Source organism: Mesoplodon mirus (genome assembly GCF_964341445.2).
Source record: "Mesoplodon mirus genome assembly, chromosome: 13".
NCBI lineage: Eukaryota > Metazoa > Chordata > Mammalia > Artiodactyla > Ziphiidae > Mesoplodon > Mesoplodon mirus.
Genome location: NC_138989.1, coordinates 10,623,004 through 10,650,261, shown reverse-complemented (window position 1 = coordinate 10,650,261; position 27,258 = coordinate 10,623,004). Strand labels below are relative to the sequence as shown.

At 48.3% G+C, this 27,258-nt stretch overlaps 1 protein-coding gene across 1 annotated transcript in view; it reads left to right on the top strand.

The window, feature by feature from the left end:
- Positions 1 to 26,880, top strand: part of SRRM4 (serine/arginine repetitive matrix 4) — a gene marked incomplete at both ends in the record, with an annotated part of 160,418 nt that extends 133,538 nt beyond the window's left edge. Inside the window, 6 exons of the mRNA XM_082640486.1 lie at positions 2,160 to 2,316; positions 15,391 to 15,692; positions 18,757 to 18,948; positions 23,896 to 24,006; positions 24,678 to 24,815; positions 26,601 to 26,880. Of these exons, the coding sequence (XP_082496612.1) occupies positions 2,160 to 2,316; positions 15,391 to 15,692; positions 18,757 to 18,948; positions 23,896 to 24,006; positions 24,678 to 24,815; positions 26,601 to 26,880 (1,180 nt within the window). The remainder of the gene's footprint in view (positions 1 to 2,159; positions 2,317 to 15,390; positions 15,693 to 18,756; positions 18,949 to 23,895; positions 24,007 to 24,677; positions 24,816 to 26,600) is intronic.
- Positions 26,881 to 27,258: the final 378 nt, after the last annotated feature.

Genomic DNA, 27,258 nt, shown 5'->3' with positions numbered 1-27,258 from the left:
TGTCACTTGGGAAGGTTTAAAAATCTCACTGTCCCGGTCCCACTGCATCCCAGTGAAGTCAGAACCTCTAGAGGAAAGAGGAGGAGGAGAAATATTTACCTAAATTCTACTCTGAACCAGGCGCTGTGCTGCAGCTGCCAATACATTCTCTCTCTTAATCCCCCCAGTCACACCATGAGCTAGACCAGAGCTTCTCCACTTTGGCTACACTGTGGTCGCTTTGGAAGTTTTTAAAAATACCAGTGCCTGGATCCCAGCTCCACACATTCTGATCTAATCCAGATGAGGCGGGTCCAGGGCAGCAAGATTTTTAAATCTCCCAGGTGATGTGAACGTGGAGCCAAGTGTAAAAGCATCTGAAAGGAGAAAGCGGCCCCTGACGTCGAGCACTGTAGCCGTGGTGTCCCCACTGGAAAGCAGCAGCTTCAAAGGCATCACCATCACACAAGGCTGCTCTGTGAGCCTGAGTGATCCAGACAGAAACAAGACCCTTCTGTAATCAGGTCCAAGCCCAGACAGAACAGGAACTTTGTCCAAAACCCAAAAGTAACCACAGCGTCTCCCCATCCCGGCAAATGTGAGTGACTGCTGCTTCTTCACCAGTTATAGCCTTGACCTCAGTCTAGTCTCCCCTCTCTCTAGGTAGGACTGATGAAGACAGCCAATCAGAGAATTACCTCTGCTTTCTGACAACATCCAGTCCAGGCCAAAGCGCCAGCCCTTTGCGTGCTCCCAGAGTCCCCGACCACATGCTCATAATAGGTTCTCTCTAACACCCTCGGACAGAGACGTCCTCCACTCCCCCGTGACGTGCATTCTCTGCCACTGCAGGGAGCAGTAACGATGCTTGTTCAAGTACAGGGCACCCCCAGTGGGCTTTATCTGGAGGGTGTTGACGCACTGAGCTCAGCTGCATTACAGACATTTACAGCCGAGAAACCTGCGTGTTGGTGGGCAGAGGGGTCCGAGCAAGGTCACGGTGACGGGCAGAGCTGACACCAGGACCCAGGTCTGTGTGACTCAGCCTGAGGCCTGGGCCGGAGGGCGGTGCAGAGCCTGCTTGCTGACTCTCGGCACGCTCCACTCTACCTTCTCCGAAGCTTACCTCTTCGGTAAAGGGCTCACATCGCAGCCCTGGCCCCAGCCCTCCTGCCGCTGTCACATCTCCCGCTGCTGTTGCCGCCCGAGCTCCCCAGTGCCTGTTGGGCTGAGAGACACTACAGCATGGGTGGGAGCAACCTGAGAGCTGGCCCTCAGGCCACACACTCAGTAAAAGTGACCTGGAGACCCCAGAGCAGAGAGGGACACTCCAGCGCAAGAACCAGAGGCATTGGTTCCCACGGCGACCCTCGTTCCACCACTTACAAGCTGTGTGACCTCAGGCAGGTCCCTAAACATCTCTGAGCCTCAGCTCTCTCATCTGAAAATAAGAAAGTAATATCTGCCCTGTGTATGTCTTCAAGTTGTAGAGGGGACTGTGAAAGCACCTGAAGAGGGGCTTACAGGTGCCGTGCAAATCCATAAGGTGTTATTTTTATCACTACTGTGACTCAGAGCTAACAGGTAATGCAGAGTCCAAACACACCCTTTCTAAGGAGCCAGAGATTCCTTTGGTTTCCACCGCAGACAGGCAGCCAGATCTAGATGTGACAAGCTTGCAAGAAGGCATCTTTGTCGTTTTTGTCAAATATTTTTGTTTTAAGTTTTGGGTGACAGTCAATAAGATGCCTCTATTTCACAGATGGTAAAGTCACATACACAAAGACACACAGATATAAGCAGTTACATTTATAGACAAACACATGAAAACACAGATGGACACACCCAGACATACACACAGTCACAGACACAGGCAAGCAGACAGTCAATCACACAGGCACACAAAGGACAGTAAACTGAATCAAGATAGGGGCCCTTTCTGTCTTCACAGCTGCATCCCCAGCCCCCAAAGCAGTGCCAGGTACGTGAATAAACATTTGTCAAATGAACAAATGAGAGAATGAATGAATGGATGGGTGGGTGGGTGGATGGATGCACGCGTAATTCATACAGACACACCCAACCACGCTCTGTTGTCCTCAGATCCTATTGGTCCTTCAGTCACCTCTCTGCCGTGCTCTCCATCACAAGGCCCTCAGGTTTCTCTCTCCTGCACCCAGGCGCCGTGGCCAGTCCCCCGAGGAAGGGCGGAAGTCCCGTCGAAGGCACTCTCGCCGCTGCTCCAAGACCTTCTGCAAGGCCAGCCCTGAGGCCCGGTCCAGCCCCCCGCCCAGCCAGCCCCTCCAGATGCTCAGCTTCCTGTCGGCCAGGGGTGTAGTAAGTATTCCGCACAGCCTCCTCTGCCAGTCTTGGCCGTGACACTTGGAGGGGGTGGAGGCACAAGTTCAGGGCAGTGTATGACACATTTTAATTCAGTTTTGGGCAAATATCCAACGGGTTTCAGACCTCCTTATTGATTAACCAGATGGTCATTCACCAGCCTTTGGCATCACTCGGCTTGGCGGCTTGGGAAGTGGGGGCTTGGGGGGCCGGGAAAAACCTGAAGCCCCCGGCTCTTTATCAGGGGAGCTTCGAAAGTACACATTGGCCTCCAGAGTGACATCTGCAGGAAATCATGTATGAGACACCACAGGAGGTTTCTTTGGGGAGAAAGGAAAAGAGGGGGTCTTTTAGGCAACAGAGGCACTGCAGCTTTGCGGTGAAGTCTGCATCTTTGACAGCTAGGCTGCTGCACTGACGAGCATCTGGGGTTTGATTTCACCTGTGTGAACTTAGCCTTGAATGTATACGAGAAGTTTCCTCCAAGGAGCCGATGGCACTCGGCCTCCCGTGTCCACACAAGGTCTCAGGGGGCTGAGGATGCAGCGGCCCTCACTAGTCCCTTCCACAGGTGGGACAGAGAAGCCGATGCTCGGAAGGGTTAAGGTCTGGAGTGAAGCCACTGAGTAAAGCAAGAGCGAATCCAGTCGAGAAACCCAGCCTCGAATGGGATCACGCAACAGTCCCTCAGGTCAAGAAGGAGGGCCGGAATACAACTTCAGACAGTTCGATGCCAGGAAGTTTCCTGAACAAGGGATTTGGAGTTGGGTCTGAACTCAGCTTCCTAGCTGTGTGGCTTTGAGAAAGTCACTTAACCTCTTTGAAACTCAGTTTTCTCATTGGTAAATTGGAAATAATATCACTTCCACGTGGGATTGTTGGGGATATCCAATAACAAATTATATGAAGGCCTTTTGTAGACTCTAAAGGAACAGACACACAAATAGGAGGAGATTCAATGCAGACGTACCCTATGCTTACAGCTAACAGCTGGGAAGGGACCTGTCTACTCTAGCTAGGCATAAATCTGAAAATTTCAGAGAGCTGCTCCCTTAGAAAGGATGAGGTGGAAGTAAGGAATAGCTCAGGGGTTCTTGCTGAGAGGTCAAGGAAGAGAAGGTGATGATAAACACTGGTTGGGTCTGGTTGACACAATAGTTTTATCTCCAGTGCATTCTGGGAAACTCTTCTTTACCAGTAAAGGCACCATGTATCACCAAGGTCTACTTTTGCCCAAATCTTCTACCTAGCTGGAACCATCCACAACTCACCTCAGGGCCTTCCTTTGTAGAGATACGTGTAGTTGCTCAGTATTTGCAGATGGTAAATGCTCACTTGCATTCTCCCCTCCATGAATGTCCTATAAAAGGTCTTTCTAGTAAGGCAGAGTCCGGAGGCCTGGGGGCAAGTCTTGGCTTGGCAGGACAAATCCTTTTACCCCTCCCAGCCTCAGCTTCCTCAACTGGAAAATGAGCATGATTATCCCATTTGTGTCCCAAAGGAATTGTTGCAAAGGTAGAAATAAATTTAAAATACAAGCAATAAGAGGTGGAAGAATGGTTTTAAGGTGGTAAAAGCCACCCAGTCTCCCTGGTCATGGTATTTATGGCAGCCCATTCAGTGGCCCTAACTGACCCTCATTAAAAAGTGCCATTGGGAGCAACTGGCTTGTGTTCTCTCACCTGGGATGGTTTCCTAACCAGTCAGGTCCAAGGTGTTGCAAAAATCCGAATGTTGACTCCCCCCGCACCCCAAAATGGTGGTCCTCCCACACCAGTGAGCGAGGTACCAGATTGGCTATTGGTTCTTAGGGCCCAGCTGCTATTAGAAGAGCAGAAAGCTCATCCGTACCTAGAAAGCAGAGGCCTTAAGAGCTCACCTAACCCAATACCCTGATTCCAAACAGAGAACTTGGACTCACAGGAGAGAAATGACTTCCATGGGCTACGGCAAGTCAGAGTTGTTAAAAACATGGGACTATGATTATGTGGTCAAATCCTGGCTGCAAGCTGGGGATAGTTACTTAAACCTTTTTGAGCTGCAGTTTCCTCATCTGTTAAAAAAATGCAGATAATAAACCTCTTCTTCAAAAGCCTTGTTTTGGGGACAAAAGCAGAGCAATTTTGTAAATAGTCGAGCCCAGTGCTCGGCACAGGGACAAAGATCAGCAAATAGTAGCAGGTGTTGAAAACCTTCCAGATACTGGCTCTGTATTTTCCAGCTGTGGAATCTTGAGCAAGTTACAGAAACTCTCTGTGCCTCAGTTTTCTCCAAATCTGCAAAATGAGGATAATAATAAGACCTACCTCATACGAGGAATGCTGTGAGGATGCAATGGCAATGTAAGTAAGACTCTCAGACTGTAACGGGCCAGTGGTAGGTGCGAGGTTGCTGGCGGTGGGTAGGAGCAGCAGCAGGATTAACCATGGACATGGTAATGGTCGTAGCAACAGTAGTAACCGCCCTGGTACGAGTCGTGGAGTAGTAACAGTACAGTGGTTCCAGGCCCAGGCTAGTCTGTGGATGAGCTCAGACCACAGCGAGAACCCCTGCGTCCCCTACTTCCAGTTTCCTCCCATCCTCAATGGCAGCTGCAGCCCAAATGGCTGGCCCCACCCTGCTCATGGCTGCCTGACTCCTGGGGCATCAGACGCCCCCCAAGTCTGGTCCTCCGAGTGCCCTCCATGCTGGGCTCTTTCTCATCCTCTCTCCTGCATAGGCAGGGATGGAAGAGGATACCAGGTTGGACCAAAGGTTTTCCAAGAGTCCTGGACCCAAGATTTTTTTGAGCTCTCTGCTGAAGAGAACAGCACAGTCATTGTCACTGAGTCACCCATTCCATCACTTGTTCAAATCTACCAGTTATCTACTAAGCATCTATAAAGGGTCAACTCTGATGTGGCTCTCAGGATCCAGTGAATAAGAAACAGCCTGTGCTTTCTTAAAAGGAAGACAGACAAGGTAAAATTTGTACAAGACAATGCACAACAGTGAATGCTGAGATGGGACAGGAGGTAGGCAGGCAGGGAAGGGAATTGGGGTTAGGGCAGAGGAGGTGACAAATGAGAAACTAGCCAGTGGAAACAGGAAACGAAGGCTGGAGTCAGGATGGAGAAAGAATTCCAGAGCAGGAGATGGGGTTCTGGGGGTCCTAGAGGTGAACAGGAGCCCAAGTGTGAGGGGTCTCCTATGCCATGGTTCCTGCCACACTCCATGGTGGGCATCCCATATGCAGAGCTCTTTAAAAATCAGGGACGGAGGCCTCCCTGGTGGCGCAGTGGTTGAGAGTCCACCTGCCGATGCAGGGGACACGGGTTCGTGCCCCGGTCCGGGAAGATCCCACATGCCACAGAGCGGCTGGGCCTGTGAGCCATGGCCGCTGAGCCTGTGCATCCAGAGCCTGTGCTCCGCAACGGGAGGGTCCACAATAGTGAGAGGCCCGCGTACCGCAAAAAAAAAAAAAAAAAAAAAATCAGGGACGGGCACATTACATCAAGGGGGCCTGTTTGCATACATGAATATGCAGAAGTGGGTTGTATCTTGTTAAAATCCTAGTTGGCAAGCTAAAGATAATCTGAAGCCCTCTTTGTTGGTCAGAGCCCAAATCCAGATGGAGGGTCCCAAGGAGTGAATCCTTCATGGCCTCATTCGTTCCTTATCTACACTCAGTCAACTCTGTTCAAGGTGTTAGGGAGACAGAGAGATGTATAAACAGGTTCCTGAATTCCAGAGCTCACCATCTAGCCGTCAACAGAAGGCTGCAATACAGTAGGATAAGCGTGGTCAGGGCTGAGACTGAGCCGGTGAGCAGTAGTACTCCTCCATTGTTCAAATATTCAAATACTTGCACACCAGTTGATAAACAGACCCCGTCACCACCCATTCCCCAGTCAACAAAGCCATCCCTTCCCTCCTCTGGTACCTTCTGGACCTTCTCACAGTCCAGGATAAACAGTGATACCTGGCAGCCCTTCAGTGCCAAGGCCAGCTACCTTCAGATGGGGCAGTACCCACACTCAACCAGTTGTTGAATATTTTGAATATCACCCCTGGAGGTGACGGAAGCAAGTACAATATGTAGTAGGACCACAGAGGAAGGACCAATGTCTAAGAGATCTTGGTGTCTGAGAGGACTTTACAAATAAAGGAACATGTGAGCTGGGCTTTGAAGGATGAGTTGGAGTTCACCCAATTGAGATGGCTATTGAGATAGCTAAATACCACTGTGTGCCAGGCACTGTCACATTCTTTACACAGTTTTTTTTTTCTCATTTGATTCACAAAACAGTTCTTTGAAGTAGATGCCATCATTATCACCATTTTTCAGATGGGAAAACTGAGGCTCAGAGAGGTGAAGCGACTTAGGTAGGTAGCCCAACGAGTAGGAAGGGGAGCTGGTATGAATCATGGCTTGTATCTCAGAAGCTTACGGTGATAGCCAGAGGGCCTATTGTATGACAGAGAGGTTGGTGGCCCCAAGCTTTGGCCACGCCCTGTCCTGTAGCAGGGGGTCCTCTGTGAGGTCTATCCTAACTGGAGGGGGAATCTAAAGGGGGCTGATCAAGACTGAAATTAGACCCAGGAGAGGGCAGTCTCCTCCTTTCTCCTCCTTCTGCCTCTAGCAAGCCAACAGCTGCCACATAACCCTTGCCAACAAAAACCTGCACAGATACGGCAAAAAAAAAAAAAAAAAGGCAAAACTTGGGCTTCGTAAAAGAGGACCTCATGAAATTTGTGAACAGGAGGAAGCAGGAGGCGACAGTGATGGAGACAGGAGCTTTGAAGCAGATTCGGATATTCCAGAGTTCTTGATTTCATCTCCCTATGAGACTGGGTAACAGCCATAACTCATGCTTCCTGAGCACCTACTATGTGCAAGGTGCTAGGCTGAATTCTTTACATGTGTCACCTCGTGCATTTCTTATAATAGCCTTTCAGGGGATCTTCCGCTAGTATCCTCATTTTACAATGAGGAAACTGCAGCCTAGAAAACTTAAGTAAAAGGCAGCTGTTAAATGGAAAAGTTAGGATTCCAACCCAGAAAGTCTACCCTCAGAGTCCAGGTGCTTAATTACTTGACTTCCCTTGTGTCATTTCACTTCGCTGGGCCTCTGTGACCTCATCTGTACCTTTAACTAATAAGCATACTTACTGCACAGAGTAGCTGTGAGGGTGGAGTGAGATAAGGTATCCATTCATTTATAAGATATGCATTAAGCCCCTACTATGTGCCAGGCACTGGGTGAATAGCAGTGAACAAGACAGAGAAGATTTCTGCCCTCATGCAGCTTCTGTTTTATGAGCAAAACAGCCTGATGCTTGGGACATAACCCTCAATATACAGTAGTTGCTAGTGTTATGATTTGTCCTCATAATGGCTGAATTAAACTTGCTCCCAGTAAAAGCAGACATGATGTTTTTGAAGCACCTCTGGCCTCAAAAAGCTTAATCATATCCAAGATCTCAGGTGAACTTCGGAACAACTCTAGGAGAAGGGCAGGATATGCCTCCTCTTTTGCAGACAGGGGAAATGAGGCTGAGGGAGCATGTATGGAGGGTCCAGCCTTCCCACCTCTGATCCAGGTTCTCACATACATTCTGCAAAAGTGAGCTCTTGCTCAAACTAGGAGACTCACTAATCCAATGCCATTCATTGCCGTTTAGAGAACAAAGGGACTAAAATGCGGAAGAAGGGGGCCATGAGACTGAGGCATTTGTGGGACCAGTTATTTTTTAAATGGAAAATGGAATAGCATTGTCAACTTTTACTTTTGCCAAGTGAGGACAGAAAAAAGAAAACCCCCATTTTCTATACTGAAAGGGACATTTACCATCTGAAGAGGAAGAATAGACATGGCCTCAGAAGAAAGGATGAGCCTTTAAATCAAATGCATTTCGTTGGATGAAAAACTCATTCCACTGAACTTTTTTTTTCTCATTTCAATTTGGACTGGTGAAAATTTTGCCAGACTGGATCCATGTAGAAATTTTCAAGAAGAGGTGGGCTGAGGGCCATCAAAAGGGGCTTCCGAGAAATGATGAGGTTGAAGCTGCTGGTCCCCTTCAGCTTCCTGACGGAGGGAAGGAGAGACATCTGGCCCCAGGCCCAAGGTCAACTTCAGTGCACAGCCCTGTGGGACCACCCCAGCCCTAAAGGACTTTGTCATCTTCCCAACATCCTCAGCAGATCCCTGTCTTTCTCCATTCCTCCCCCTCTCTAATGAACTCCTAACAAGTCAATGAATCCAGTCTTTTGATGTCTTCTTAATGTGCAAAGGAAGATGAACAACAGTGAGGAAAATAAACTTAATGTCTTTGTGAAACAAAAGGTTAAAAAAAAAAAAAAAAGGAATAACCAGAACCCTCTAGCTAAAAGCTCTGCCATGCAGCTCTACATTCACATGAGAATTTCCAGTCCCCCATATGGCAGGGAGGGAAAAAAAATTTATAGCCATCTCTCTCCATGGAGCCATTTGAAGCTCAGTAAATGGACTTGTTCAGTTTAATTGGAATTCTCTTCTTGATTGTATTTTTGTAACCTATTAGGCTGTGCTGCCTCTTGATCTCGGAATTCAGCCGAAATTAAATTTTGAAGTGTGAGAGGTTGCCTTTTTCCCCTGTTCTTGAATAAATAATGATTTGAAACAAAAACAATAAATAACAGTGCCGGCTTCCCTGGAGGGCTGAGAGAAACTCCCAGTGAAACACCAGGAGCTGGAGTTCATGGTGGGGGGATTTAATTACTTATTAGAAAAACCCAAATGTTGACACTGAGTATATTAAGGAAAAAGGAGAATAGACGAGCTTATGAGTTCAAAAGAAAAAAAAAAAAACCTGGAGCTTCACATTGGCGGGGGCTAAGAGAATAAAGGGAACGTATTCGTTTTCTCCCAGTGGCCATGAGTTTGTGAAAAACAGTTTGTCCTTAAAAAAAATCTGAGATTGGCAATCCTGACCCAGAAGGGAAAAGCTTGTAACAGCTCTGAGGTCTGGATATGGCTTCATGTCATGACTCTGTCCCCTGGTTCCTTTCATTGACAAAGTCCAAGAGGGTTTGAAAGGGCAGAGATGGGGAAGATGGGAGGGAGAGATGAAACGTACAGGATGCACTGTGTTTGTGCTGCTTTCAGATAGATCCGGGTAGCAGCGAACACCTAGAACAGAGGATCACAAACTTAGTTGTCTCAAGGGCCAGGCAGCTAATAGATACAAGCAACAGGGAACCCATAAGGCCTGGGGCCGGGAGAGCTTGTGCTCCGTCCAAAAGGGGCAGCTGCAATTACTCACAAGCCACTTATTACCAAGCAGGAATGTCGACTCAATCTTGCCAGAACTTCTTATTCTTCAGCATGAACTAGAAATGGGCTGTTACGTGAATCTGCCCCACTCTTCAATGTTGACAGTTCATTCAAATTTATTGTCAAACATAAATTTGTTTAGCCGGTAAGTGGGCTAAAGAAAGCATATCTGAAACAAAGTATAACTTGGCCCGTCAGTTTCCCACTGGTGGTTTGGGGTGTTGAGACAGATGCTGTCCGTTTATATCCCCTCCCCCTCCCCACTTCACACAGTGCCAGCTTCCAGCTAATGTTCTCTGGCTGCCAAAGACCACTTTGTTTGGCTGGATGGCAGTTTGGACCTACTAGAGAATTGACACCCTTTGGGTGCAGCCCTTAACCCATGAGTGGTAGGGAACTGGTGTATAAATATCACAGCTCCCTCCTTGGTTGGGATTAACTCTGGAGCTGTCTCTGCCTTGGCTCCCAGGATGTCCTCCAGAAGCCCTCTGTGGCAACTGGCTTGATAACACATCTTCATCTGGCTCCTTCTCTCCCCTGCTCATTGCCCCCACTCTCCTACTGAGGTTCCTTGCCCTCAAAGAAACTGCCAGCACTCAAATTCCTCTCTCAATTTCTAGGAGAACCATATGAAGGCAGGTATATTTCACTTGGTGATTAAGCACATCTTAACAGGGGCTGAATTTTTGTGCCAAGCCCCAAAAGTAGGCCTTTGTGAAGACATAAAAAGAAGGGCAAGTCTGGGATGGAGGAAGGGGTCAGAGTGGACCACAGAAGAGAGCCCTGGTATGAGGGTCCCAGGTCTTAGACAGGGGTCCCGGGTACCATGAGGGCATTGTTCCTGGACAAAAGTGGGTCTAGGATGACTCCTCCCAGTGGGCCTCTTGAGGACCGTTTTGCAGCTCAGCTGGGGATACAGGGGCAGAGAGCAGTTACGTTCAAGGAAGAGAAATTTCCAGCGGATGAAGAAGAGCTCATCAGAGACGACTTGTGAGTGGCCTGTTATCTAAATGAGACGGGAAGGAACACGGGCGAGCTATCCTGTCATGTCAGCGGCCAGTGGGCAGCAGTCTGCCTCCTCCATGCGGAGTGGGAGTGAGCATCTGACGAGGAAGGAGACGCTTAGAGATGGGAGGCGAGCGCACAGAGGCCTCTGTCTTTATGCCTGTCATAAAGTCCTTGACTTTATGAAGGTCTCCCCTGCATCATCATGGCATCACTCACACATGCACGCACACGCACGCATGCTCACACACACACCCCACAGTCTGCCTTTGGCCCTGCTCCGTTGTGTCTTTCCCTCGTGTGTGGGGTGCATGGAGAGCTCTGGAGAAGGAGGAATCTGAGGCTAAGAGGCCATTAAACGATCCAGACATCCCTACTGAGTTTATGAAAATGTTTCTATCACCTGGAAACAGAGATAGAGCCCATCAAGACTGGTAAAGACAAAACCAAATAGAGTTCAGCTGAAGGAAGCAGGAATGAAAGTCTTCGGGCCACCACCCCTTCCCGCGGCCCTCAAAGTAATCCTTAAAGGAGGCTAAATGGGGAGAAGATTTGCGTCTCCAGGACCTGCTAGGCATGTCATGTTTTGCTGGTTGTGCCCTCTCCAAGGGTGACTGGCCGTGGAGTTACACCACACCGACCCTCCATTTGTCGAGCCAGCTGTGAAAACCGATGTGGGGCTGCTTCAGTCCAGAGAAAGGTATATCTCTTTTCTAATTTGTCTGGCCAGAGTGGAGCACCATTTTCGAGTTCCTGACCCAGGGGGAGCACCGTTCTAGCACCCAAGCAAAGTCACTGCATGGGCCAGCAGCCCCATTGCGTGCAAGAGGCCAGACCCAGTTCATCTCTTAACCCGACCTCCCAGAATAGCAGAAGGTGGAACAGGAAGTAAGGAGACCCAACACCGCTTGTCTCATCTGGAAGGCTCCTCGGGTCAGGAACTTCTCACCTTGCCTGGAACTTACGCTGTTGAGCATGTGTAGACAGGGCTCTTGTGTGCTTTCTCTGAGGGTCCTAGGTCTGAGGAGGGCCAGGAGGAAGAGCGGAGGGCATTCCTTCTCTTTGCCACTGGCCTGGACCTAAAACTTTATTCTAGAGGTTCTCTCTGGCTCACATGCCCAGCCCTGAGCTGGTCTCAAGACCCCAACTTTCAGCCCATCCAGATGGAGACAGGAGGTAAAACAAGCAATTCCTGCCCCCTTGCCCCAGTAAGAGTGCTGTGGCAGACAGAAGCCACTCATTTTTGAATGAGTGAATGAATGAAAGAGTGAATTTTAGAATGAATGAAGTAGAGAGTTTTGTGCTGTCCTGGCCTGGAGCTCAGAGAAGGCTTTCAAGAGGAGGTGATATGTAAACTGGAAGATGAATAAATTTAGCCATGTGAAGTGAGGAAGAGGGGAACAGTGTTCTAGGCAGAGGAAATGGCATAGGCAAATGGCCTGGGGTTGGGAGAGCAAGATGTGGTGGTAGAACCAAGAAAACTTTCTAATCGATTGGCCTAAGGTCGTGGGGGCCAGAGTGGGGGGTGGGTATATGGAAGAGATGAGGTTTGTGAAGGACACAGGGTTGAGCTGTAAAGTGTCGACACTGTCACGCATGTCAAAGAATTTAGATTCATCCAAAGAAATGGGACTTTTAAACAAGCAGGAGAGGTTGGTATTTTCAAGCACCAGGGTCAACCCAATGAGGACATTTCAGTAGCACATTTATCTCTGTTTTCCGTGATGATGGGAGAGCGTGATGCCTTAGAGAGTTCTCAGTTCTGATCACACAAGTTGCACATGGATAGTGGTCGTGGTCAGGTAGCAACACTCTGAAAGTGTCCCTGTGAGCTCAGGGTGTGGGGTTGAGAATGTGAAAAAGGCAAAGTCCCCTTCTATATCCACGAGCCCCGAGGGGCCTTATGTTCAGGAGATCCTTCCCCCTGGGGACTCTTGATGCACCAGGACATATCCTTTGAAATTAGTAGTCAAGGTGGAAACAAGTACCTGGGCAGAGAAAGGCCCAGACTGGATGCCTCCAGGTAGCAAGCCGTAGGGTAACAGAAACCATTGTATTCATAGTCCAGCCTGGTTCCTTCCAGGAGGGGCTCACCGGAGTCACTTGTGATACACTGGCTACCAAACATTCACTGTCTCGGAGACAGAGATTCCATGAGCCCATCCCCAGACCAAGCCCCAGCCTGAGAGCCCAGGTCCCAGGGTCTAATTGCCTGGCATGATGCTTTGTCATTCCTGACAGAGGTGGTGGAAATACATACGTAGCCATTGAACTCTCAGAGGTGGGAAGGATATGGCAGCCAACTTGCAAACTGGAAGACAAAAAGGAGCTGAATGGAAAAAGGGCCTTTACGTTAATTTTTAAAGAAGTCTCACACTAGAAAACCCCATTTGGGCAACCTTATTTTGAGGTCCCTTGTCCCAGAGCAAAGCTAGCCAGATTGCCAAGCATGTACAGTGGCAGTCACGCTGGGTGGAACTTGGTAAAGCTGAACCACCACCTTGTCTGTGTGCAAAGCCTCCTGGGAGAATCTGCAAAGGAAGTCCCACCTCCCCAGCTCCAGGAGCTGATATCTTGAGCTGGTGGAGTCATCACTGTTATTCTCACAGTTCCATTGTCTCTGTATCTCACCCTCATGACCAACTGCTGAGAAGGCAGAAGTGTTTCCTTAAGAAAGCCCAGAAGTCCCCCTTCTTTAGGCCCAAGGTGCATGGGAGAAACTGGGTGGGAGAAGCAGGCTTTTGATGGTGAGGCCTACACTAATATGTGCAGGGCCTGGGACAAGCGTATAGAAGGAGAGCCACGCGCTATATATGCAAATGTTTATAAATCAAGCCATCAAACTTAGACGAAATAGGTTCTCCTATCTTGGCAAACATACCTTCGAAATGATCTGGAAAGTCAGATTTGGATTTAGAATCTTGGACCCCTCAGAGTGCCAGGCCACAACATGACAGTGTAGGGAGAATCTGCCCCGAGGCCCTGGCCCCTCCCATTCTCCCCCCATGTCCTTGCACCGTCCAGCAGCATGATGGACCTCCCACCCAAGCACACGGACACCTAAGCCTGAACATCCAACTTCTGTTCAAATAGCCACACTTGGACCTAGGAATGTGCACACTTGAAGCATGGTCTACCCCTGGGAGAATAGATCCATGGATGATCCTGCAGAGACCCTGGAAGGGGACTCAGGGGTCATTTAAACAGAGAATTCTGGGATTTCAGGTCCCCAGAGAGCCATTTCGGGGGGAGTGGTTTACAGGTGGTGCCTTCTCAGCCCCACAGATTTCTCACCCCAAGGGGATGGTTATCGCTGGAGGAGACCCAGGGCAGAGGTCCATCTTGCCCACATCCAAGCATAGTATTGTTGGGGGACCAGAGCCAAACCCACTGTGTCATCCCAGCTGTGAGACTGGTCTGAACGTTTAAAGAAAACCATCCGTTGTACTTCTAAACACACCATAGCCTTCCCGAGGGCTGTCTCTCCATCGCCTCCTTTACTCCTTCATCTGTCCTAGATCAGCCCCACACAGGATCCTGGGGACCCCTCCTCATTCCCAGGCACCCCAAGGCAGCCCCTCCCAAAGCCGTTTGTCACAAGCACACCTTCCCTGTTCCCCGCCCCCCATCTTGACACCTTAGATTGATGCGAACTCTAGCCGCCATCTGCATTGTCAGCAAGGGTTTCTTGATCCAACTTGGGCATTAAGGGACGGATGAGGTTAGTGTTGATGGCTTGAGGTCCCCTTACTGAGAAAGCCAACCAGAAGTGATGCTTCACCTGTCAAGAACACTGAAAACCCAAAACCCAAAGTTCAGGGCCAAGTGTGAGGATGTACAGAAAGGTGTGTGTTTTTTCTTGTCATTTGCGACTCTAATGATGGACTCACCTTGCCCGCTCTTCCCTTTCTCTTACACCTTACCTACCTACTAAAGGAGGAGTTCTTGCTTGGTAAGTGGATATAATCCGCAAAGACATGAGAGAATTTATTAGAAGCCACTCGAGCGCCTTAGCTACCTTCTCCAGGGGGAAAAGGACACACGCAAATATCCGTAGAGAGCTTTTTTTTGTTTGTTTTCCGTCAGACAGTTTGACTTCCATTTTTTTTTGTCCCCTCTTTCTTTTCCCCTTTAGTTGAAAACTACAAAAATATCATTTTGTGACCTTGACTTTATATTAAGAAAAAAACTCTCATCTTTATTTCATTTCTTTTCCCCATGTGGTATTTGTTTAGGGTTCTATTCGGGCAACTTTTTCTTTAAAAAAAAAAAGTCAAATTTGTTGAGGATTTGGTTGACGTTTAAAATTTTGGCTTTATCTCCTTTTTTTGTTCTTAAGTTTCAAGATATATTTTTTCAGGCCCATAGCCTCCTTTCTTTCCCCCCACTTTTCTTTATTTTTATTATTGTTTTAGGTTAAGGGTGTTTACACCACCCCCCTTCTCTTAAGTTGTTGCTTTCGTTTAATTCCTTAGAAATTAAATTTTGTATAATTTCCTTTTTCTTTTGTTTAATCTGGATCGCATGCTTTTTTCTCTGCATGATACCTCAATCTTCCAGTTATCCTAGCAGGGGGTAAAAAAAAGATCTCCTTTCTGTGGTATTCTTTCAGGAATTTGTGCTTTTGTTTTTTGGCGTCTCTTCTTTCCTCTCCTCTCTCTCTTTCCTTTCGTTACAGTGCATCATGATGGTAAACATTTCTTGGTTATTTAGACACAGCCCGCCTACCCAGCGCGCAGCAGTGTCCGACGGGTGTTTTTGCTTTCAGATCACTGGGCCGGGGGCTGCTGCCCTCTTTACCAGAACTGCCAGGCTGCTCGCCACGTCCCGAGGACGCTCCCAGGAGTATGACTCGGGCAATGACACCTCCTCGCCACCCTCCATGCAGATCAGCTCAGCCAGGTCTCGGGGTCAGGAGAAGGAGAGCCCCACTGGGAGCCTGAGCAAGAGCCGGGGCCCCAACAGCGGCAACACCTCTGATTCAGGGAACTCCTTCACCACCTCCTCCCCCCAGAACGAGGGGGCCGCTTTGGAGAATCTCTCCCCCACCAGCAGGGGCAGAGAGTCAAGGTCAGTGCACCTGGGTGGCAGGAGGGGGTCCTGCCTGAGCTCCACAATCTCAGTCTCTCACCCTAGCACTACACCACACACACAGACTCCAGCTCTTTTATTTGAGAGAAAGAGAGAGAGAAATAGGCATCATTTTTGAAAAAACTATCCAAGGAGATCAGCTTCAGATATAGCTGGATCCAGGGTCTCAAAAAATATGTCATCAGGAATCTGTCTTTCCTATTACATCTCCCAGTTCTGCTTCCCCCTCTCTTGGCTTTATTTTCAAGCAGATCCTCCCAAAGCATTGGCAAAGATGCCATCCAGTTAACATTCTATCGGTCTAGCCAGCCAATGGAAGGAAAATGCCTCTTTCCCGAGAATTTCAGCAAAATATCAGGACAAGTGCTCATTGACTCTGCTTGGCCCAGCTTGGGTCATCTGCCCACACTAGACCAATCACACTGCCCAGGGGATGCTGTATTCTTGGCTAGAACTTGTCATTTGCCACCATCAGGGCTAATGAGTCTTCCCATGTCCACTAAAACTGGGGAAGGTCTGGTTCTCTGAAGGAAAAGCAGGGTACTGTTATTGGGAGGAGGATGGAGGCTGGGCAGGAAAAACAGAGGTCAGTTTACCAATAATCACAGGAGAAAGCCTAACACTTAAAGTCACTGTCATTCTAAAATACATCACAGTATTTACCCAAACACATTGAAAATTTATGTCCATACAAAAACCTACACATGGATGTTTTTATAGCAGCTTTATTCATGCCCAGATTTGGAAGCAACCAAGATATCCTTCAATAGGTGAATAGATAAATAAACTGTGGTCCATACACACAATGGAATACTATTCAGCACTAAAAAGAAACAAGCTACCAAGCAATGAAAAGACAGGGAGGAAACTTAAATCCATGTTACTAATAGAAAGAAGCCAATCTGAAAAGGCTGCATATTCTACGATTCCAACTACGTGACATTCTGGAGAAGACAAAGCTATGGAGACAGTAAAAAGATCAGTGGTTACCAGTGGTTAGAGGGGAGAGAGGGATGGATCTGCCTGCCTCAGGACATCCCTGGCCTCAGTTCACACCCAAGCTCGGCTGGGAGCCAGGGCTGGGTCAGAGCCAACGTCCATGTCTCCAAGAACAGGCAGTGTTGTTCCCAGGTAGCTACTCATATACTTCAGGGCTGTTACGCAGGAAATACTGAGAATAGCCATAACAACAACAAACACAAGGACAATAATAATAACGGCAGCTGTTATTTACGATGCCTGGTGCTTCCCACAGATAATCTCCCTAAACTCCTCCTAAAACCTTTATGGGATAGGTTCTGTTATAATTCTTTTTTAGCTGATGGGGAAACGGAAGCTCAGAGCAGTTAAGAAACTCACTTAATAAAGGCCGGCACCAGGATTGAAACAGATCTGTCTCCAGAACTGGAGTGAAGCCTGAACGGCATTTAGCAGTTACCTGCTGAATCTGATCTATGTGGACAGCCAAATTAAATAATTTCGACCCAGCCTTTCACTGTGAAGTATAAATGATCTTTAAATCCGTGGCTATTTATGTCACGTCAGCTATGAGCGGAGGGCAGAATGGAAGAGACATCCGCTCTAAATCAGGGGAACCACAGCCAGTAAAGTCGGGGGCTGGCAAGGTAGCAGGGACATGGGCTTCAGGGCTGGACAGATCAGGGTTTGAGACTCTGGGTGGCTGTGAGCAAGCAACTCACTCTTCTGGGTCTTCTCTGTAAATAAGGGATAATAATAGTGCCAACTTCCTAGGGTTGTTAGGGGCTAAATGAGATGATGCTGTGAAGCTCCCAGGATGCGCAGAGGCTCAGTCTGTTTATTCCACAGCTATTTATCAATGATCTAGGACATATGTCTCAGGCTGTGTCCTGGTGCTGGGATACAGTGTCCAGAGAGACATGAGTCCTGTCCCCAGGGAGCTCCATGTCTGGGGGAGGGAGACAACAATTATAAGACCAAGCGAGCCATCTAGGGGTGGGGGGGGACATTGGGGCTGGGGGCTGTGATAACACATTGGAGGTCACACAGCCAGTCTTAAGGGGGTCAAAAGCCTGAACCATGAGAAGGAGTTGTCAAGTGAAGAGGGTTCCAGGCAGGGGGAATGTTCTAAAGCCTGCAGACAAGGAAGGGAATAGGAATATTCCAGGAGGGACACGCGTAGTCCATTATGGCTGGAGTCAAGAGAGCAAAGTGCCAGAGCTGAGACTGGAGTATGAACAGGGGCTGGGTCACGATTAAACTATATTAATGTTATTTGAACTTGACCCTTGGCCCAATCCCAATGAACATGTCCTTACTGAGAACCAACAGGAACCCAGCATGGCTCTAGGCAAGGTGAGAATATGACAGGACCCTGTGCTTTGGGTGAATTTGAACAAGCCTCCACCCTTCTTTGGGTCTCCATTCACCCATCTGCAAAATGGGCTATGCCAGTTTCCCAGCTTAAACCAACTACATGTCACTTTCTTGAGTCGTTCTGTATCCAGGTACTACTGTTACTCTTATTTACTTTAATAAACTCACTCTTTGATATAAGGAAACTTGTAGCACTAGCTTAAACAGAAAATTTGTATCACCTGTCCTCAATAGAATGCACCTGTGAAAATACATACGATTCAAACAATGTATTTAATTCTGGTTAGTTACAGTTGCCTGCCCAAGGTTCTGAGTCTCAGGCCTGCTCTCACTCTCTTTGGGAGATTGCAAGCATTAAAGAGACAGTAAAAACCCACTAGTACCCAACCCGGGCTTTCTCATTCATATAATCAGAGGGACTGAAAAAGACTAGAAATGGATGAAATCGTCCACCATGTGATTTGATCTTACCCATCATGCACCCTGTGGTATGTGTGCTACTCTATCTCTGCTCCACTAACATCCGTGGTCTGGGAAGTCTTTCCAGAGGTAGTAAGATGGGGAAAGGTGGATGGGGGGGTGGTTCTGAGAGCACCACAGCCGAGGCAAAGTAAGGAGGTGAGTATCAGCTCAAGATGCCCTGGACCAGCGGGCAGGCCAGTGCTAACAGCCATTCTCCCCTCTGCAGAGGATTCCAGTCACCATGTCTGGAGTGCACCGAGGTGAAGAAGTCCAGTTTGGTCTCACCCACAGCCCGGAGCTCCCCCATGAGAGGGTGCTCCCGCAGCTCGTCCTGTGCCAGCACCCACTCCTCCAGATCCCCAAACCCCAGGGCCTCCCCCAGGTACACCAGGAGCCGATCCACCTCCTCTGGGAAAAGGTGAGTGCAATTTTGACCTTGGCTCTGCAGCTAGTTGAGGTAACTGGAGATGTCGTTTGACCACCAAGGGACAGGAGTGGAACAGATTTGAGTTTGAATGCCCATTCTATCTATTACTCACTGGCGGCCTTGGTTGTCAGTTAACCTGTCTGAGCCTTAGTTTCCTCCCCTGCAAAATGAAAACCATAACAATACTTACCCTGAAGGATTGTTCTGAGGACTCTAAGACACTTAGATCAGTACTTGGAATATAATATCAGTTTTGATTGTTGTTATTGGCATGAGGATCCATTCATGTGTATCAGTTATCTTCTGCTGCATAAAAATTATCCCCCTAGTGTAGCATCCTTATCAATAAGTTTTTCCTTGGTTCTTGATTCAGTGGGTCGGCAGTTTGGGCTGGGCTCAGCTGAGTGGTTCTTCTTCTGGTCTTTCTTGGGTTCATGCATGTATCTTCCATCAGCCAGTGGATTGTCTGGGGGCTGGCTGGTTTGAATGACCCCAGCTGATTCATCTCTGCTCCATGTGGCCTCACATCTTCCAGCAGGCTTGTCTGGGCTTGTTCACATGGTGATGGCAGGGTTCCAAGAGAGAGCAGTAGTGTGCAAGGCCTCGGCTTGGAACAGGCATGACCTCTTCAGCTCTTTTCTTAGCCATTGCAAGTCAGAGGACCAATCCAGATAGATGCAAGGGATGCTCCTCTTAGTGGGAGGAACTGCAAAATCACACTGCAAGGGGCATGGATACAGGGAGAAGAATTGTGGCCATTTTTTCACTTTACCACTCAATTCTAATAACCCCTGGTTATTGTTTGATTTTCTCATGTGGAATAATGATATGGCAGAATGCAAAGACATGCGATCTCAGGAATTGGAAGATTCCATCCAATCTAATCAACCCACAGCTTCATGGAGTCCAGCTTCCCTCTACAAACAAGAACTTCCAACAGCAACCCAACTATTCCTCTCCTGCAACCGTATCAAAAAACAGTTGCTTACGTAGGTGGTTACCTCAAGACCAGTTCTTTCAAAATAAGGAGGCAAGGAAGCTAACAGAAATATTCAACATGATAGAGTGACATAAGTAGAAGAGCAAATCAGGCTAAAAGGAAAATTGAGAGCAATAAAATTAGATCAGGAGGAAGGCTAAGTCCCAAAGGCATGTCCTACCATTCTGTATGGTTGGCCATCCGTATCTGCAGGTTTCACATCCCTGGTTATGAAAGGCCAGTGTATTCAATATACTATGCCATTTTATATAAGGGACTTGAGCACCTGCAGGTTCTGGTATATGCAGGGACTCCTGGAATCAATCCCCCACAGATACCGAGGGATGACTGTTGTTGCTATGGAGGTGTACTGCAAATGTGACACTGAGCTCCCTGGCAGACAAAGCAAAAAGGGAAATTGTCCCTTTACATTATTAACAAAAGAGATAAAAATTGAACCAGTTGCTTGGAAGAGCAGTTATTTCTGGATTTTAAGTATGAAAAATGATTCACATGGCTCCACAGAAAAGGGACACTATGTGGTACAGTGGATAGAAATGCCTGACATCCTTTCAAAGTGTCCAAAAGCATTATTTCATCGTAACTCTTTTTTATAATGTCTCTCAGTATATAGCCAAAGAGCAAGTTGGCAAAGCAAATTTTTCAGGGGCCATAGCTGGACACTGTCCCAGGGCACTAAGACTGGAGGAGCTATTCCTTGTCCACACTCCTTCCATCACGCTGGGCAACATGTAAGAATAGAGTCCCAAGGCGATGGTTATGATGATCACCTAAGAAAGTAGGAAGGGGCTAAGGAACACCTAGGTGAGGACAAGTCAGAGCAAGACTTCTTTTCAAACTGAAAAGGATAGGAAAACTTTGCTAGCATTCCTGTGAGGGAAAGCTGGCAAAGACAGAGCATGAGAGAGTGTCCCCCCACTACTCATTCCTGTGCCTGTAGCAGACATTGCTAATCCATCACAGCCCTCTTTCCCACTGAACACAGACATGGTCACATAATCCCTCTGAACCCTGGCAGGAACTACTGGGAGATCAAATCAGCAATTGTGAGATGAAAATTATTTCAAAGTCTGAGAAAGAAGGGTAGATGTTCCTAGGAAAGTGGTGGAGAAACCAAGGCAGTCGTTCTCCAAACGTGGGAGGCATTAGCAAGAGGGAAGAAGACTGGAAATAGCATAGGGGTTAGTAATTCAGATGCACAACAGTATAGTCTAGCAGAAGTCAGGAGCACTTTGTAGCCAAACAGACCTGGGTTCAAACCCCTTACCAGCTGAGTGACCTTGAACAAATTACTGGGTTGGCCAAAAGGTTTGTTTGTTTTTTTCTGTAAGATGGCTCTAGTAGCACTTAGTTGTCTTTAACTTGATTCAAAACAATTTTGTTAGAGTGTATGTGACAGCTGTCATATCAGTGTGCATGAGGGAGGAGATATGGGGATATATGTACATGTATAGCTGACTCACTTTGTTATAAGCAATTATACTCCAATAAAGATGTTAAAAAGAAAACGATATATTAAAATTAATAAAAGTATTAAATATATAAAATAAACTTAAAAAAATAAAGTTTCAAAATTTCAAAAAAAAGACATCAAAATCGGTGAATTTTTGTGTAGCCATTTTAATATTGGAGATGGAAGAAAAACAACATTTTCGGCATACTATTCTTTATTATTTCAAGAAAGGTAAAAATGCAACTGAAATGCAAAAAAAGATTTGTGCAGTATATGGAGGTGCTGTGACTGATCGAACGTGTCAAAAGTGGTTTGCGAAGTTTTGTGCTGGAGATTTCTCACTGGACGATGCTCCATGGTCGGGTAGACCAGTGAAGTTGATAGCGACCAAATCGAGACATTCATTGAGAACAATCAACGTTATGCCACGCAGGAGATAGCTGACATACTCAAAATATTCAAATCAAGCGTTGAAAATCATTTGCACCAGCTTGGTTATGTTCATTGCTTTGATGTTTGGGTTCCACATAAGTTATGCGAAAAAAACCTTCTTGACTGTATTTCCGCATGTGATTCTCTACTTAAACGTAATGAAAATGTTCCGTTTTTAAAACAAGTTGTGATGAGCGATGAAAAGTGGATACCATTCAGTTGTCTGGAGCGGAAGAGATCGTGGGGCAAGCGAAATGAACCACCACACCAAAGGGTGGTCTTCATCCAAAGAAGGCGATGTTGTATATATGGTGGGATTGGAAGGGAGTCCTCTATTATGAGCTCCTTCTGGAAAACCAAACAATTAATTCCAACAAGTACTGCTTCCAATTAGACCAACTGAAAGCAGCACTCAATGGAAAGCATCCAGAATTAGTCAACAGAAAACTCATAATCTTCCATCAGGACACTGCAAGACCACATGTTTCTTTGATGACCAGGCAAAAACTGTTACAGCTTGGTTGGGAAGTTCTGATTCATCCGCCACCTTTGAATAAGACATTGCACCTTCGGGTTTCCATTTATTTAAGTCTTTACAAAATTCTCTTAATGGAAAAAATTTCAATTCCCTGGAAGACTGTAAAAGGCATCTGGAACAGTTCTTGGCTCAAAAAGATAAAAAGTTTGGGGAAGATGGAATTATGAAGTTGCCTGAAAAATGGCAGAAGGTAGTGGAACAAAATGGTGAATACGTTGTTCAATAAAGTTCCTGGTGAAAATGAAAAATGTGTCTTTTATTTTTACTTAAAAAGCAAAGGCACTTTTTGGCCAACCCAATACATCATCTCTCTCTGCCTCTGTGTCCTCATCTATAGGATGGGATTGATAATAGTACCTAACCCAGGAAGTGCTGAGGATTAAATGAGATAATATACACAAAACATTAGTTCAATAAAAATAGAACTACCATATGACCCAGCAATCCCACAACTGGGCGTATACCCTGAGAAAACCATAATTCAAAAAGATACATGTACCACAATGTTCACTGCAGCTCTATTTACAATAGCCAGGTCATGGAAGCAACCTAAATGTCCATCGGCAGATGAATGGATAAAGAAGATGTGGCACATATATACGGTGGAATATTACTCAGCCATAAAAAGGAACGAAATTGAGTTATTTGTATTGAGGTGGGTGGACCTAGAGTCTTTCATACAGAGTGAAGCAAGTCAGAAAGAGAAGAACAAATACCGCATGCTAACGCACATATATGGAATCGAAAAAACCGGTACTGATGAACCTAGTGGTAGGGCCGAAATAAAGACGCAGATGTAGAGAACGGACTTGAAGACACAGTGGGTGGAGGGGAAGCTGGCACGAAGTGAGAGAGTGGCATGGACATATACACACGACCAAATGTAAAGTGGGTGGCTAGTGGGAAGCAGCTGCATAGCACAGGGAGGTCAACTCGGTGCTTTGTGACCACCTAGAGGGGTGAGATAGGGAGGGCGGGAGGGAGGCTCAAGAGGGAGGGGATATGGGGATGTATGTAAAGGAGAAACTAATACACCATTGTAAAGCAATTATACTCCAAGAAAGATATTAAAAAAAACATTAGTTCAAAATCTGGCACATAGTAGAATATATAATAATCATGTAATAATAAACATTTCCTGTGTGCTGACTATATGCCAAGATGCTAAGTAATTTACCCTAATTTACACGTTTAATTTACAATTCTATGGGGTAAGTACAATTACCCCCATTTTACAGATCAGAAAGTAGTGGCCCAGAGAAGTGAAATCAACTGCCCAAAGGTCACACAGCTAACACGTGGCCAGGATAGGAAGAACTCAATAAGGGGAAGTTGTTGATATCATTATTAACCATCCAAAAGAGAGGGGATTTCATCCTCAGGTAAGGGCTTGGTTCCTTTGCCTGGCCTCCAGAAATAAAAAGGCCTGGAGACCAGCTGAATAAAACGCTGGGCAGACGGGGCAAGCCCGGCAGAGCTCAGCAGGTCCCTCAGAGGCTGTCTCCTCTCTTCCAGGTCCTCCTCCCGCTCTCCCAGCTATTCCTCCAGCTCTGGCAAGAGGAGCCCGCCTAGCAGAAGCTCTAGGTCCCGCCGCAGCCCCAGCTACTCCCGCTACAGTCCCAGCAGGTACCGACCCCGCCCCCAGGCACTGACCCCGCCCGTCAGACGAGGCCCCGCCTCCCAGTCCCCACTCCTTTGCTCGGATCCGCCTGTCTGGCACCGCCTCCTCGACTCGCTTCTCTGGAGCGTCTCCCAAGCCCCGCGAGTTCCTCTCAGGTCAAGCCCTGCCGGGTTATGGATGGGAGAGGACTCAGCATCCTAGTGGTTCCCTTTGCCGTGTCTGGAGTGGCAGTCAGGCCCCCAGTACATCCCAGCGTTCTCATGTACTCACCCCAAACACTCCAACGGCCACACCCCAGCCCTCAGACTCTTCGCACACCTAATACTACCCCTCATCCCTATGTCCATACCCCCCAGTTCTGATTCTTACTCGGCACCTGGGCCCACCTAACAGTCACATCCTCACCCTGCAATGCCCACCTTCAAAGGCTGACACCCCTACACACGCCCAGCTGCAAGGCCCTCACTGCCGCTCCCCGGGTACCCACCCATCCATGCAGACTCTCCCCACAGCCGTGTCATTTTCCCTCCCACCTCCCTAGAGGCCCCGTGCAGACCCCATCCCAGCCCCAGCGGGGGGTGCAGGGCAAAGGTAAGGAGGAAGTGAGTGCCCCCCTCCCACCGAAAAGCCAGGCCAGCCCCAGCTCCCCAGTAACATCCCCACCGCACCCCTTCAGGGAGCGGGACCCCAAGTACAGCGAGGATTCGCAGCAGCGGGAGCGCGAGCGAGCGCGGCGGAGACGTCGGTCCTACTCGCCCATGCGGAAGCGCCGGAGAGACTCCCCGAGCCACCTGGAGGCGCGGAGAATAACGAGGTGAGACCAGGAGGCACCCACCTCCGCCCTCACTTCCACTCCCTTCCCACCCGCCGGGGTCTCAGACTCTCCCCAAGCCTCCTTGGGGCTGGATTGCAGGATTGTGGGAGCTCAGGGACACCCTGCCCCCCATTAGCCACCGAAATGAAGTTTCTGTTCAAAGCCTCGGGCGAGTCAGTACCCTCAGCCACCGTGCGGGCTTGCAAGAAGGGGGCGGGGCCGTGGAGGCGGGGCCTAGGCCGGCGTGGTGGGGTAGAATGCAGTGGCTGGCAAACGGGCGCGAGCCCAGCAGGAGGAAGCGGGTGTGGCCGGAATCTGCGCATGCAGCTGGGGCGGGGGAGGCGGGGCTGGGCCATAGAAAGAGGTCGGGCCTTGGAATGGGGGCCCAAGCAAGGAACAGAAGCGGGACTTTGCGTGGGGGCGGAGCCAGGCGGTGGCAACAGACCTCTGCCCTTAGACCCACACGCCCGAATGCAAAAGGCTTGAATAGACCCATAGGTAATTATACTCTGAACCAAGTGTAGGGAGGGCAAACAGGATTGTTGAGGTGCCAAAAAGACTGGGAGGGAGCCCTAGTGGGTAAGGGCGGGAGCTGTTTTGGAGAGGAATCTTGGCTCTGCCACTTTCCAGGTGAGCTGGGAAAGTCTCTTCATCTCCCAGAATCTAAGTTTTCTCACCCATGAACTATTCGAGGAAATAACTCCCAGAAGTACCTATCATAAGGATGAAATGAAAAGGGGCAAAGAGATGTGAATGCAGTTTATAAACTTACTTGCAGAACACTAGAACCCACTGTGTTCCACTGTGATGGACTGAATGGTCAGCCTAGATGGATAAAGATTCCTGTAACAGATAAAGTCTTGGACGAGAAAGGCCCTAGAAGAGAAGCCTGAGGTCTAAATGGACACAAATTTCTCAGGCCTTGAAATGGAGAGAATGGCTGAATGTTGCCCTAAAAATGGCTCTTGACAATCGGTTGGTCTTCCTCCTGGTCCTCCAAGGGTCAGCTACTCAGTCAAGAGACCCACAAGGATCCCGGCCTCCCATGCCTCCTCCCTGGAGATGACGTGAAGGGGGGAGAAAGAACTTGTGCCCCAGATAGTAAGGCAGGGTAATGGCATTGCCTTCTCAGATGTCTCACAGAACACCCTGCCTTGGCCCGGCACGCAGGAAGGGAGTCCTACACCCACTGCCTTGACTTTCGAAGGTATCCTTGGAATGGACTTGGAGGAAGGCTGAGAGGAAGAGAGTTGCATTTCCAAGAGACGCTCTGGTTTCCGTACTCAACCCCAAAGAGTCCATCTTGTTGAACTCATTCAGTGTTTCCCAAACTTCCATCCCCCACTTTTGCCTTGTCTGATTATTAAGTGTACCATTTACTTAATTTTCTGTAAATAGATGTGCTCTTTTTTTAAGAGGTCCATACATTTATTTCAAAAAGAAACTTGATGCACTACAGTAAGTGGAAAATCAGCCTCTTCTTTTTGCCATAAATAGAAGGTTCTAGTAAAAATAAAAATAGCAAAACAAAACTGTTGCCAGCTGGAGGTTCTCCCTGAGCCCAGCCTTGCTGTGTTTAAAAAAAAAAAAAAAAAAAGTGAGATTATGACTTTTCAGAACATATCAGCAGTAGCCTGAAAGCATCCCCTTGATGTTCTCAGAACTGCAAGGGAATTTTTTTTTTCCTGAGGAGCTGGGAAATGTCTCTTGGGACAGTGCCTGTGCTCCCTGGATTGAGGCTGGGAGGAGTCTTGCCCTCATGCCATCTCCCTCTGGTCCCTGCAGTGCCCGGAAACGCCCCATCCCCTACTACCGGCCCAGCCCCTCTTCGTCCAGCGGCCTCAGCAGCACCTCCTCCTGGTATAGCCGCTCAGCCAGCCGAAGCTCTTCCCGGAGCCCGAGCCACAGCCGCAGCCGCAGCCACAGCCGCAGCCGCAGCCGCAGCCACAGCCGGACCCGCACTAGCAGCAGCTGCAGCTCCCGCAGCCCCAGCCTGGGCTCTCGGAGCCGGAGCCGGAGCCGGAGCTACAGCTCAGCAGACAGCTACTCCAGCACAAGGCGCTAAGCAAAGGCCCTCCCTTGAGCCAGCTGCCTGTGGTGCCCCTTTCACTCTGCCAGCCTCCCCCACTCCCTGCCCACCCTGCCTTCTCCTTGGTACAGACATTGAGGGCTCCTGGGCCCTGTCCTTCCTGCTCCCCTTGGGGGTGGGAGGAAAAGAGGGTATGGGGGCTTCAGCCTCTATGTCGAGCTCCTAGGAGGCTCCACCACACCACCCTGGGGCTCAACTCAGGCCTGAGCATATGGAGTGAACCACCTTCTGTTGGCACAGAGAAATCTCAAAGGTTTGTAAGAAGCGATGGGTCCGTAACTCAAAAGTTTGGGTCAGGCCAGGAAAATGTAGAGAGAGTTCTTCTCACCCACTGCTGGCAGGCTGCGTACGAAG